This window comes from Marmota monax, unplaced genomic scaffold, assembly GCF_021218885.2.
Source record: "Marmota monax isolate L192 unplaced genomic scaffold, Marmota_monax_Labrador192_F-V1.1 WCK01_AAM20220418_F8-fsc00056, whole genome shotgun sequence".
NCBI classification, from domain to species: Eukaryota; Metazoa; Chordata; class Mammalia; order Rodentia; family Sciuridae; genus Marmota; species Marmota monax.
In genome coordinates, this window is record NW_026695212.1 from 8,258,004 (window position 1) to 8,272,598 (window position 14,595).

A 14,595-nucleotide genomic window follows, 5' to 3' on the forward strand; every position below is an offset into this window, starting at 1 on the left:
TCTCTCTCCAGAAACTTCATCAGATATCTTGACCGTAGAACCATAGAATTTTAGAAACAGAGGGGACCCTTTAAAGACTATTTATTCCTTCTATCCTAGAATTCCTTCTGCTGAGCTAGCTTACTTGCTGAATTTAAAATGAAGACTGCTTTTCCATATATACCTCTGAGCTGCATCTAAATGATGTTTTGAAGACATCACAATGGGTTTCATTGCAAGAAAGGATAGTATTTAACCTGGAAAAATGATCAACTGTGCTTGGTTTACTTTTTTGTTCCCAAGGCTAAATTAGGGGATGAAGATTTTTATTAAAAAAAAAAAAAAAAAAAACACTCCTTTAGCAGAGCATTTTGATTATTTCTTTATTATGTGGCTGATTTTCTCTATTAAACTTAGCTCTGTTTAAGTCCATATTTTCTTTTTAGAACATAAGATCTTCAAAAATGATAATATAACAGCAATCATAGCTTACTCTGTTCCAGTAACTGTTCATAGTGCTTTATGCACATCATCCCACTGAATCCTCTTAACAACCCATCAAGGTAGAGATTATTATTCCCAGTTAACAGATAAGAAAACCAAAGTACAGAGAAAAGAAGGAACTTACCCAAGATAATGAAGTCGGTGTCACAGCTAAAATTCTGGCCTGGGTCAAGGCTGATTCACAGTGACTTTGAAAGCTGTGCTTAGACAAGGGAGGAAGAGTTTGATTTGTCCTGGTTCAGCTGTACCTTGCTCTTTCCCAGTAGCACCTAATGCAGAAATTTATGTAGTCCAAATCTTTTCAGTGTCCGGGAGAATGAGTCATGTAATGATAGGTGTGTAGGTATGGGCCCATGTCTGCATCTGTGTGGGGGAATGAGAAAGGAGGCAAAGAGAACCATTTTCCCAGGAGGGAGAGGTCAGAGATTCAGGTTATTGATCTTCTAGCATCATATATTAGCTGAGAAAAATATTATCAGAATTTTCAGATACAGAGTATCTGAATGTAGCATTGTTCAATGGGTTTACAACTTTAGTTAACATTTTTATATGTAAAAATAGATGTTTAAACACCATATTTATGTGGTATTTTACTTGAACTAACATCCAGAAAGCCAGATACAGATGCTTAGATACCTGCCAGGGTGTGATATGTGTGCCTTTTATGACATAATTAGGAAACTGTTTGAAATTGTAAAGTCTTAAAGTTACCAAAAAAAGTATAAAGTCATTTGGTTTATTCAGCTCATGTTATATTTTATCACTTTATGCATCAAATAGGAAACTGCTACTGATACTGTCAATTATATTAAGAAAACACAACTGGAAAATTCAGCCTTTAAAAATCAGTATCGATAAAACCAAGTTACCACCCTTTCCCTTAGTTCTAATAACCCAGTGTATCATTTCTCTTATTTTCTTCATTTAACTGTGTTATAAACTGTGTAGACAGCCATGCTTTGCCCCTCATCTATCACTAAAGCCTAACAAAGGTGCCATAGTTCAAAGCTCTGGAGATACAGAGTTAATGTTTAAAACAACATGTAACTGGATAAAGTGCCTATCTGGAGCAAATATTTAAGAAGAATAAAAGCCATCACAGTAAATGGTCTCCCCCACCTCTCTCTCTAGTGTGCATTCTAAATTAAATTACATTCTAGAGTAATTGCTGCCTGGGCCACAAGTTTTCGGGTCTTGCTTGTTATTTGCTATTTATTGTTTTATGATTCTGCAAAGTGACCAGGTGTGCATAGGCCAATCATTTTACTGGTGGCGATGTACTAGGACTAAGAGGAGAGTCTTTGCTTTTGGAAAAAAGAGAGAGAGAGAGAGAATTCTAAATGTAGGGAGACCGGGCTGCACCTGAGAAAAGAGTGCAGCATCTAGAGCCAAAGCCCAGAATTTCCTTTCCTGGCGCTGCCATTCACTCGCTGGTAATCCATTCAACCTCCCTGGGCCTTGGAGAATAATAGTGAGAGCCTCTCTGCCTATCTTTGAGGCTGTTTCTGAGGATCAAATGAAATGATGTTGAAAGAACTTTGGTAAATTATAATATACATATTGTTGTATTCATAAAATGAAAACATCTTCAAGAAGATCTAACTTTTTCCTGTTTCATGAACCTGATTTTGCAGGAATCCCAGAAATCTGGGACCTGTGAAGGAAAAGCTATTTCCAGCTCTGATCTCTAATGACCATAGCTAATGTTGGCAGAGAGTTCTTTACCAAATTTTCACAACCTGAACAAGCATTGCATTTCTCTCTGCCAATACCTCTCCCAGCTCTTTAGGTTCAGTTCTGCTAAGGACATCATATTCATACTTCGTGGACAAATAAAAGGTCTTACATTTGGCCCTAAGAGTGTGGTTTACAGTTAAGAGCTAATGGCAAATGATACTTATCGCTAGCATCTACAAATTACAGTAAACTTAGATTAGTAGTCTCATTAAACCAGGGAGGACTCAGTTGTTTCCATTTTTAAAATAGTCTAAGTTAAAGGCTTTTATTTCCGAGTAGCATTTTAAAGTCTTCCCAGATTTTAGTGCTATTGGAATCAAATACTCGATTTAGAAAAGAAACATGAGATGCTCTAGGGAGGTCTGTTTTTAAGTTATTGTTCCCTGGAACTGTTTGCTCATATTATGGTTGGCCTTGAGGAATCTCTATATAAATAGCAGATATCTATTATTACAGATGAAATTTCTAATGAGAGACACTAGCAAACTTCCTGAAAGTGTAATCTGTGCTCGCTGCTTGTACTTCCTCGCCATGTTACTGAAAATGGTGAGAGCTGTCCTGCCTGTCTTTTGAGTTTTGTTTTGTTTTTCCTGCAGATCAAGTGAAATGATGATGAAGAACTTTGGGAAATGATAATGCACATATTGATTGTATTTGTAAAGCCAAAACACCTCCATGCCCATGAATGATCTTCATTGGGCTTGTCACAGTGATTAGTTTCTTGTTCTCATAATTCTGGCAATTGATTATAAATGCTGCTTCCTTAAAATTCATGGCAATGATTTTGGTTCTCTTCCATGTCTATCCATACAACTAGACATAAGCATTTAGACAGCTGTTATTGTGTGTGTGTGTGTGTGTGTGTGTGTCTTGTGTTGACAGTTAGGACCCTATTTTGAAAGTACCCTACCTCTCTGCCTCCTTTTTTTTCCCCCTTTTTCCCTTTGGCATTCCGTTCTCCCTGATTCCTACAAAATGTAGACATTCCCCAAATTTCTTCACTTAATTTTATTGTCTCCTTTCTTAGTACTTTTTATTTCCTCCATTCAACATGCATTTATTGTACCACTGGGAACATAAGAATGAATAGAACTTGCTGTGGGTCATTTAGCAAGCTCTTGCCTTTGAGGAACTTAAAATTGAATGTAGAGACAGATAATCAGCAATAAAAAGCACATAAAATATTTACTAATTGTGACACACAAGTAGTGAAGAACACAAACATGATTTAGACTAAAGTGGGATGGCCAAGAGGGGAAAAACCTCACTCTAGGAAGATGACATTTCTAAACTAAGATCAGATCATGTATTCAATACAAGCAGCGGGGGGTAGGAGGTGGATATAGGCTAGTGAAACAATATGACTCATGATATTAAAGATTTCTCTGATTTCTTCAAACAAAATAGATTAGAGAATTACAGAATTATAGAAGCAGAGAGACTCATTTGAAGGCTGATATCATTGAGAAGAAACCTAAGACTTATATGTTTTAAGAAACATATATAAAAAACTTTAAGAAATATATATAAGAAACATATTTAAGAAACTTATATGTGTTAAGAAACCTAAACTAATATGTTTCCTGTATAGATGACTCCCAAATCCATGTTTTCAATCCAGCTCTCTTTTGTGTTTGATTGCTAGACCAGTGGTTCTTAAAATGTGGCATCATTAAGAACAGCATGTAGAGCTTTTAATAAAAGCAGCAGCATCGGCATCATCTTGTTATTTATCCTTCATCTAAATTTATTCTTTATCTGTGCTTGTTAGAAATATAAATTCATGTGCTCCATCCCAACCTAGGAAATTGAAAACTCTAGGGATCTAGCCTAGGAAACTGCCTTTAACAAGTGATTGCAGTGCATGGAAAATTTTGAGTACCACTACTCTAGGCCAAGTGTTCTTGAAAATTAATGACATCCAAATTAGCTGGAGTACTTGCTAAACCACACTTTGCTAGGCCACACCAAGTTTCTTCAGCTGGTTGGAGGTTGGGAGAAGAATGTCAAGAAATTGTATTTATAGGAAATTCCCAGGTGATACCATCACTGCTAGTTCAGCATCCACACTTTGGGAATCCCCAACTTCCTAAGGGACACCTCCATCTATTGCCCCACCAATAGTTTAAAATCCAACCTGTGCAGACACAGATTAATTCATGCACCACATCGTTGACAAGCTTGTCTCCTGTTTTTCCTGATTGCCACCAGTGTTGTTATTATGCCACGTCTGTAACTCCATTCTTTCTCTCTTGCCCCCTACCTCTAACCAATTTACAAGTCTGAAAGCTCATGATTCCACAATTTTCTCCCCTGTTTGTTCATTTTATTTCATCACCACCTAGTTCAGATTCTATTGTCTCATGTGGATAACTTAAAATCATCTCTCCTAATTCTCCTAACAATCAATGAATGAATCATTGTCTCTAGGAACAGATACCATAAAGGTTTTCCAAGTGATCTTATAAATACTAAACGGTGAGAATTATTTCTAAGTTTTCCATTTTCAAATTACAATCCCCTAGAATACTTTTTTTTAAAATATTTATTTATTTATTTATTATATTATTTATTTTTAGTTTTTCGGCAGACACAACATCTTTGTTTGTATGTGGTGCTGAGGATCGAACCCGGGCCGCACGCATGCCAGGCAAGCGTGCTACCGCTTGAGCCACATCCCCAGCCCTAGAATACCTTTTTAAACTAGTAAAGACAAGAGCGTATCCCCAGAGATTCTAATTTGAAGGGTATCAGTGGGGATCCAAACATCATATTTTAAAAGCCCTAAGTGTGAGCTGAGAACCACTGTAATATATGGAAACATCAAAGCAAAGAAAGAGACTCATCAGTTAATTGAATGTAGGGAGTAAAGAAGAGGTCCTGAAGACTCTGAATAAGGTCACGATATTAGGTGCCAGGTGATTGGTGAGGCACAGAGGCAGGGAATTCAAGAATAACTGGTTTTGAAGGTAAGAGGATGTCTGCTTCTAGACTTACTTCATGTAAAGTGCCAGCAGGACATCCAAATGAGAATGTCAGTAAAGTCATTGGAATGGAAGTCTGGAGCTTAAAAAAATATGTTCTAGAAAATAATGATTGGGAAGTAGTTTACAAAGAGGTGATGGTTGAAGGTGCTGAAGTGAATGAAGAGAGAGGGTCTGCTTTTGTTAAAAATAACCAGCACTGCTTACTAAAAATGCAGATTCCCAAATCTATCCCCCAGGAATTCTGATTCTCTAGATTGGGTTTGGGGGCTGTGGAGCTGGGAGGTTTAGACTCTAGAGGTGATGACACTAAAATTTTGAGCACCAATAGACAGGGGGGAAAAGAAAATAATATGAGGATGAAACTTCAGGAACTACATTGAATTATATAATATATAAGATGAAATATATAAGATGAAAACTAAAAGAGGGCAAGTAAGGAAGAAAGAGAGAAGACCAGTCATAGTAATGGGGGCGTCATTGTGGTAAGGGTGTAAGACTGTACTGGATCTGGTAGGCATTGCAGGAGTTTAAACAAAAAGCAATGGTTTCTTATAGCCAGTGACACCTCCAGTGTTGTAGCTATTATGTGCTTGTATTTTTCCTGTTTAGGTTGGTCACTCTTGCCCAGACCAACCTGCTTTTAACCAAAATGATGGTTTAAGATCCAAGTTTTGAAGATGAAATGCTATGCTTGAACTAAATTCTCCTGTGTGAACTTTTCTATATAAATGTGAGCAAACAACTTCTCTTAGGCACACTTTGCCATCTGTAAAAAAGGAAATAATAATGTTTGCTTAATATGATTATGATAATAATTAAATAGCACTATGTATATAAAGTACTTAACATTGTACCTAGCACTTACAAGTTGTTTAATAAATGGTAGCTACTATTTATGTAATCCCAAAGCACTGTACATGGATTATTGAACATGTTAAAAGAAATTGCTGGATCTAAATTTGATATAGAATAAAGAAGAAATATTATTCAGCTGTTTCTAATCTGGTTATGTAATGACTAACCATCTTGGAATAGTTATGCTAGACCTGAAGAAACTGCAGCACTATGGTCAGCTGTCTTTGAAGACAAAGTCAAGATTCTTGACCTAAGGAGTCTATCCTCTGATCAGATAAATACACAGTAAAGGGTAGAAAAACAACCTCTGCAGGAAGCATGGTATAAAATATATCTTATAGGAACACTTACTATGGACTAAGGTGATTAAGGGAAAACTCACAAATGAGCTGGAATTGAACTTCATTTGTCTATAGTTAAGAAATCACAGGTCTTTGTGCCCACTACAGGATCTCCCAGTTACCCTAAAAAAAGTTCACTTTTTCAGTTCAGTGGTCATAGCTCTCCACAATTCTTAGCCTTTGAACCTTGAAATTCGAATATTCTGATCCTATCTAATAACAAAAGCAAAATGCTGAGTTCATGAATACATAGCTTAAGAAAGAAAGTTTTGGGGCTGGATTTACCCAATTGCAGATGATTAACTTATTGAGGTGGGAGGAGTAAATTCCAGTTTTTGAAAAATCACAAATTATCAAGGCTTATTAGGAAAGACATTTGCTCTCCAAGGGAAGACAAATAGCTGAAGGGATGTCATGATCCTTATAACTCAGGCTACCCTCATTTGTCTTTTATTTTAATTTTTTCTCTTTAATATTTTTTAGTTGTCAATCTATTTTCATTTTATTAATTTATATGCAGTGCTGAAAATCGAACCTGGGGCCTCATACATGCTGGGCAAGCACTCTACCATTGAGCCACAACCCCAGCCCAACTCATTTGTCTTTTGAAAGTCAGTGATTTTACTATTATCATAGTTTTCATTAACTTTATTTTAGAATGATATTTGTTTCAAAATGAGAATATTTTGACACTCATAAGGAATAAAAGATTTTGCAGAAATTTCACATTTAAATGATAGTTTAAATAGCAATTATTAGCAATTATTCAGGTGAATTATAAACTCAGAAAAGTGAAAAATTCTGAAATTATAACAGCTACCAAAATCAGTACTGGAAAATCACAAAGGAAAATTGTACCAGAAAACTAGAAATAGACAAGAATCATCCAGATCACCAGAATGAAATAAAAAGGTGGGAGGGGAGCATAATACTTAAGCCTGATGTCAGCCCTCATCCAATTTCTATAAAAAGTTAATTTGGCATTTATAGATTGTGTATCTTCTAGGTCTCATGTATTTCGTAAAAGTCAGAAAATAAAGCAGTAATTTCCAGGAGCCAGTATGAATTTTCTAAGGTGTCTGCAGTGCCTTCCTTTTAAATCATAAGCATTATCTTATTTAAGTTTAGTCTGCTCCGATTAAGTAGCAGTACTACTATTGCACACCTTCTGTGTTTTATAAGAAAAGCCCAGGCTGTGTTTAAATGAAATCAGGAAAGACACAATGTTTTCCACTTTACATAAAATTTTTCTGCACTTTGATATCCTCATCTATAAAATGTGGACAATAATAACCCCAATTTAAAGTATGGAAAAGTGCTTTTATTATTTGTAGTTGTACACAATAACTTTATTTTATTTATTTATTTTTATGTGGTGCTGAGGATCTAACCCAGGGCCTTGCAAGAGCAAGGTGAGCACTCTACAATAACGGAAGTGAGGCCCAGGGAAATTAAGTGGTTTGTGTAGTCTCACAGCAAGTTAATGGTGAAAAGAAAGAAAGCCAAAAAGGGAAAGGAAAAAGAATAACTAAATTAGAAGTTAAGAGGTTCATGTAAGAATCAACCCAGGAGGCCCTCTCACTTAGCTTTGAAAATGATACTTACCTGAAGGGGCCCATGTTGAACAGTGATTCTCTGCTCGGGAATTTCCCAAGAGTCCTACGTGGAGAGCAGGGTCAAATGCCCCCTTCCATCCTCAGAACTCACCTTACATAATATACACACTTCTTCCTCTCTCTCCAGGCCCATCCATGTCAGGGAGGAAAAATTAGACCTCCATTTTAAAAACTGAAGCTTATATATATATTTATATATAAGCTTATATATACACATATTATATATGTGTGTGTATATATATATATATACACATATACATATATACATATACTTTAACAATTCAAAGAAACTTGTAAATTCATGTTTAATTGGTTATTACAGCACCAAATCATCTATTTATGTAATTTATTGGAAGAAGAATTATGTCAACTGTCTTTTGTAATGTAATGATTATTTTTTCTCTTTTTATGTCAATTAAGTCAGTAAAACTAACAATTCTGGGACAAAATGAGTCTCTCATGTGGAACAGTATCTTTCAGGATAAAAACATTTAAAATATAAAGTATGCATAAATTTTCTTATTAAATATTATTGTAGAAATGAAGATAACAAAAGAGATATTTCCATGAAATAATAATTTTAGAAACAGAATATTAAAAAAGAAAAACTCTCAGCCAAATAGCATGTGGGGTCTCTAGGATTACAAAGCATTTACTCGGAGATCTGTTAGTCAAATCATCACAGAAGGGAAAGATTTGTGTGTGGTTCTTATTATTTATGTACTAGGTACACATTTGAAAGTGTAGGGCTTTTTTACTTATAAAGTTGTATGTATTTCAGGTTTTTTTTCAAATCTTTATTTATTTATTTACTTATTTTTATGTGGTGCTGAGGCTCGAACCCAGCGCCTTGTGCATGCTAGGCAAGTGCTCTATCGCTGAGCCACAAACCCAGCCCCAGTATTTCAGTTTTAAAATTACTAAAACCACTTCAGATGGTAAAGAAATGAAAGGAATGATTTCCTTCCATTGTTATTTTTGTCCATGAAACAGTCTGCCACCAGCCCAGCAAACAGTTAGTAGCATATCAATTTTTTATTTAGTTATTTATTTATTTTGCTTTAGGACAGATAACAAGGTCAGTGGTCCCACAGATTTGTTCTGAATACACACTCAGAGACAGTTAAAGTCCCTACCCAGGAAAAAAAAATTGTGGAATTTCAGAAAATGTAACAGAGGAATATTTGCCTAAAATATAATTTAAATTAACTTAAATGAATGTGTAAAAAGTTTTCATTTTTCTCCTTTTCATTTCCAAAGCCAATGTCTCAAAAACCATCATGTTACACAATGACACTATAGTGGCAGTAAGAATCAAGAAGTGGGCTGGGGATATATGCTCAGCTGGTAGAGTGCTTGCCTTGCATGCACAAAGCCCTGGGCTCAATCCCCAGCACCACAGGGAAAGGGGAAAAAAAAATAGAGAAGCATCTATTGGAAGTCTATGTTCTGGAATTCAAAACTGTACTGCTGAAGACATGACCATGAACAGGATAGTTAGAATATTTTGACTGATATAACAGTTACTATTCTGTTTAGTATGATTAGCAAAGCTATCTTTTAACTAATTCTAGTCTGTTTTAATTTAGTAAACAACTCTGCTGTGTCCTACGCAGTGCATCCCCCGAGGTATTACATATGCTACTTTGGACATCTAATCAAATGCATGTGGATTGTGCCTAATATGCTCATAAGTATAGAATGTTGCTCTTTTTGTTTGTTTTGACTTTGACTGCATACATTCCACCTTGAACCAAGTGATGTATCAGGTCACATTTTTCTTCTATACCAAATTCTGACACTTCTCACGACCTCTACCACTGCTGCCCTACACCAAGATCTCCTGTCTGAATACTCTAGTTACTTGGTCATATGTTTCCACGCTTGTCCCCATAGTCTAGTGTTCCCTTTAAAGGGTTCCACCAGAAGGGCATTTGCAAAACAGATCTCATTGCTTTCTGGCTTGAAGTCCTTGTTGGGGTCCCCAAAGTCTTGCATAGAGTGGCCCTGGACACCTCTCTGACCTTCCCTCCTGCCATCCTCCTCCTTGGCCATCCACAGCAGCCATGCTAGCCTCCTTACTGATTCCTGACAACACCAGGCACACTCCACCTCAGGGTTTTTGTTCTACTGTTCTCTTCATATCCACCTGAGTGGCTCACACTTCTGTTGAAATAAACTCTTATCAGAGGTGTTTCCCATCTTGCTTGAAATGACCACAATCATCAATTCCTAAACCTTTGCCTTGATTTTTTTTTTCCCCTTTTGGTACTAGGGATTGACCCAGGGATGCTTTACCACTGAGCTACATCCCCAGTACATCCTCAGATCTTTTATTTTTTATTCTTTTTTCTTTTCTTTTTTTTTTTTTTTTTTTTTTTTTGAGACAGGGTCCCTCTGAATTTCCTAGGGCCTTGCTAAGGTTTTGAGGCTGGCCCCAAATTTGCAATTCTCCTGCCTCAGCCTACAAAGCCACTGGGATTACAGGCATGTGCCACCATGCCTGGCTACCTTGATTTTTCTTAATTTGGAACATTTCTCATGTTTTATTATCCATTTATCTTCTTATTTCATGACTCTCTCCCCACATTAGACTGCAAACTCCATGAGATCAGGACTTTGGCAGTCTGGATTTCACTGCTTTATCACTGACCCCTAAGCAGTAGTAGCACAGAGCAGACCCTCCAGAAATGCATGTAGCATAGAAAAAGAGAGCATGAACAAATGATTAAATACATTTCTTCCCTACTTAGAGTGGCTGTTAGGAAACAGCAGCGTGCACTGCCTGTGACAGTCCAGGTGTGTCAACTGCCAGCTAACAGTGCACAGATGAAAGGAACATAAAGCAAAGACAGTGAATGCTGAAGATTGGAGCAGCTTTGCAAACATGATTCCTTGAGGCCAGTATCTAGGCAGGTGTGATACAGCCTTGCCAGTTCAGTAATCCTTCAGTCATCAACTTGTTTGCAGAAGATAACAGGAACCCATACTGATTCAGCTATTCATCCAAAACAGACTGCAGGGCTATGGGCAATTTGGTTTCACAAAGTCATCCAGGAGCCAGGTGACTGGCGAATTTTTTGTTGTTCTTTTGCCTTCCATGAAATGATCTCCACACGCTGAGGCTGTCTCGCCAGTATCACATCTGCAAGAAAGGGGGAATAAAGGATATTGGAGAAAAATAGCTTCCTTTTAAGGAGGTGACACAGAAACTTCACATAGTGCTTTTGGTCAGATTCAAACTTAGTTAAGTAACCATGTTCTAGTGCAATATAGACTGAAACTAAGAATCTGGCTGCGTGGCCATGTACTCAGCTAAAACACTGGGAAAATAAAATTATTCTAGAAGAAGAGGAAGAAGGACACTGGGGGATAATGGTTTAGTTGAGTGCTATGAGGCAATCTACTGTGTTTCAGATGCTGTTCAAGGCCCTATAATAGATACAAAGACAATCCCTGTGTTTTATGTGTTACAAAACAGCCACATACAATAACACAAGGTAGACTATAAAATCCATAATCCAGGCACAAAGCACTACCAAAGGTATTCAAAGTCGAGGGATTGGAATTCTCAGAGATGAGGTTGTTTTGAGGGGTGGGAAGGAGTGCATTTTGGATGGAGCGAAGGGCTAGATGGGAGAGAGTGGAGTTCTAAAGAAGAGCAAATCTCAAGGTCTGATTCAGCTCTAGCATAAAGGGAGTTGTGGAGAAAGAAGCTGAGGACTTCTTTCCATTTCTTTTATTCTTTCATGGAAACAGCTAAAGGGTTTTTGATTGGGGTAGCAATAAGATCAGATTGGGCCATATAAAGACCATCAGTGAATATAGAGTGAGTGGGAGTAGGGAGAGACAGAACAGGGATAGAACTGATAGAAGGTCAGTGTGTTTTCTTATAAGACAACTTTGTAGGAAATAAAAAATAAATAAATAAAACACCACTAAAATCACCTTGGTCAATATTAAGCTGAATGATGAGTTATTAACATATATTTATTGAATGCCTGCCATGGTTAGACTAGTAGCTCTCGGATGATCTGACCATGGACAGGAAGAAGCAAATGTCTTCCCCACAATCCATTCTCACAAATATAGTTGGAAACCAAAGTAGAAAACAATACTTCTGACAAGGTATTCTCTTTAACATAGAGGAGACTCTATGTTTTTATTCTTAATTCTATACTGAGCACCTAAATTTTTTGTTTGAAAAAAATTCTTTACATATCATAAGCAGGGCAGGAGGAATACAGTATAAGAGCTCTCTAAACCTTCTAAGAGATTATCTCTGTTAAGGGAAGGAAAACCAGGCACAAACACAAATAACCACAAGAAGGTAGGGGAGCTATGGAGGGACCTAAGAAGCCTTCTTACATTTCATGTAATTAGGAGGAAAATGAAGTGCAGAAATATTAATAACTTAACTCACAAAGTAAAAGTGCTGAAAATGCAAGATAGGCAGAACTTCTCAGAGAGATCTAAGTCCTTTCTCATGTTATTGATTTTTTTTAAAAAATCAGGATTACATAATCATGGTAGATACAATGTTAGTTTAATTTGAATTGAGCAATTAATGCTTTTAATACTAATGCTATGCAGAGGTTCTATTCATGAGACAATTAAAGCATTTATTTAAATATTCACTTATGGTCAGTCTTATATCAGTGGCTGTAGAGAGGATGGCTTACTTCAGTCAAGTCAGTGAATCTTGGCGACTGAATTATCTACCCTTTCAAGATAATATCAAAAGTATATGGGAGGCTGAGGCAGGAGGAACATAAGTTCAAGGTCCATTTGATCAATTTAATGAGACCCTGTCTCAAAATAAAAAATAAAGGAAGAGCTGGGGGTGTAGTTCAGTGGTAGAGCACCCTGCATTCAGTCTCTAGTACTGTGAAAGAAAGAGAGCAAGAGAGAGAGAAACAAAGAAAGAAAGAATGCATGAATTTTTTTAAAAAGTATGCATTTGAGGCCTTTAAGCCCTTCATAAAAAAGCACTAGTCAAATGGACCAACTCTACCCTTATCCCCATCCCCCATTTCCATCATAAAAGACTGGGGTATCTTGATTTTCATTTCTAACCACCATCCTAGGATGTTATCCGCTCCTTAAAAGATTTTGTGCTCCTCTGAGTCACTTGGTTGTTCTCTGTTTTGTGGGACAGTCTAACATCCCAGGATATGACTCTGAGATGTTGAATAAGTACTGAACCAGATGTTTGAGCTACATGCCTTATTGAACTTTTTGTGTATTTTCCTACCTTGACTGTTTTCCACTGAGAAAAGTATCATAATGCAAGCTTTTAAAATGTTATCAGGGAATGCAAAACTTTCCATTAAATAAACCCACATTAATGTGTTAATGTCTTCCATTCTAAACTCTTTGTTGTAATTTTGTAAGGCATTGCTCAATTAAAACATGTTAAATTAAATTAATTCCTGGAGGTTTAGAAAAAATTGATTGTGACGGTATGCATTCATATTTTACAAGCTTAATAAGAAAGTTGGGTATTATGTGGTATAATTGCAACTAAAATAGTTTTATGTCTGATTATTTTATTCACCATTATAAAGAATAGTAAAAATTATGTGATGGTCATACTTTAACATTCTAAGTTTTTGCAAATAACTTTGGTTTGAAATTTTTTAAAGGAAAGATACATACAAATATATGTATACACACACATAGTGTAAGCTATTAAATGATTTATTGTAAAATAGATAATGCATTACATTTTTTCCTTAGGCCCTTCTGCCAATATTTGGATTTAAAATTTATAGAAATTTCTTACCATGTTTAAAAAAAAAAACAAGGTTCTTTACAGTTGTTTTGGCATTTGTGGTTTGAACATAGTTGTACTGCATTTTTTAACAACTAAATGAATTCCACATGAAGAGAGCTCTTCTCACTCTCTTTCCTCTCCATTGAAACCCACAGACGTCTTGCCGGAAACGCTCTGACATACATTCCCAAGGGAGCATTCGCTGGCCTTTACAGTCTTAAAGTTCTGTAAGTAAACCAAGTATTATAGGATGTATTTCTGATTATAGTGTCAAATGGCTGCTGATTAACTTGTAAAGATTGACTCCCTCTAATAGGCTACCAGGATGCTTGAGAGAATTCATTTAAAGTCAACTCTTCCTTCACTGGTGCCATAGAACTATACTACACTTGGCTAAATTTGTGTATGAAAAATAAAATTTGTATCTCTCTTTCTAACTTTAATATCTCAAATTGTTTGCTGCTAAGTAAGTACCTTACCAAGTCAAGCTTTTAAATGAATATTTATCTTTCCCTCTGTTTTATAAAGTTGGGAATGTGAATCATATGATCTTGATCACTGAATAAATTGCTATGATGCTGACATAAGATCGAAGCTTCAAACCAATTTGAAGGTTGTTTCCTTATGATGCTCTGAATAAGAACCCACTAAAAACTATCAAGTTTGTGTTCTACTTGTGAGTGGATATGTGAAATCCTAGTGCATAGCAAATGTAGGCATTGTTTAATTAAGAAATCTTAATTCATTGAGAATTATAAATGTAGTTTTCTTATTAATGTCCAACTTCCCATTTGGTTTCC

At 36.2% G+C, this 14,595-nt stretch overlaps 1 protein-coding gene across 4 annotated transcripts in view; it reads left to right on the forward strand.

The window, feature by feature from the left end:
• Positions 1–14,595, forward strand: part of Lgr5 (leucine rich repeat containing G protein-coupled receptor 5) — a 124,570-nt gene that overhangs the window by 56,998 nt on the left and 52,977 nt on the right. For all 4 annotated transcript variants that reach the window (XM_058574630.1, XM_058574628.1, XM_046430667.2 and 1 more), the window contains exon 3: positions 13,951–14,022. In XM_058574630.1, coding sequence (XP_058430613.1) covers positions 13,951–14,022 — 72 coding nt within the window. The remainder of the gene's footprint in view (positions 1–13,950; positions 14,023–14,595) is intronic.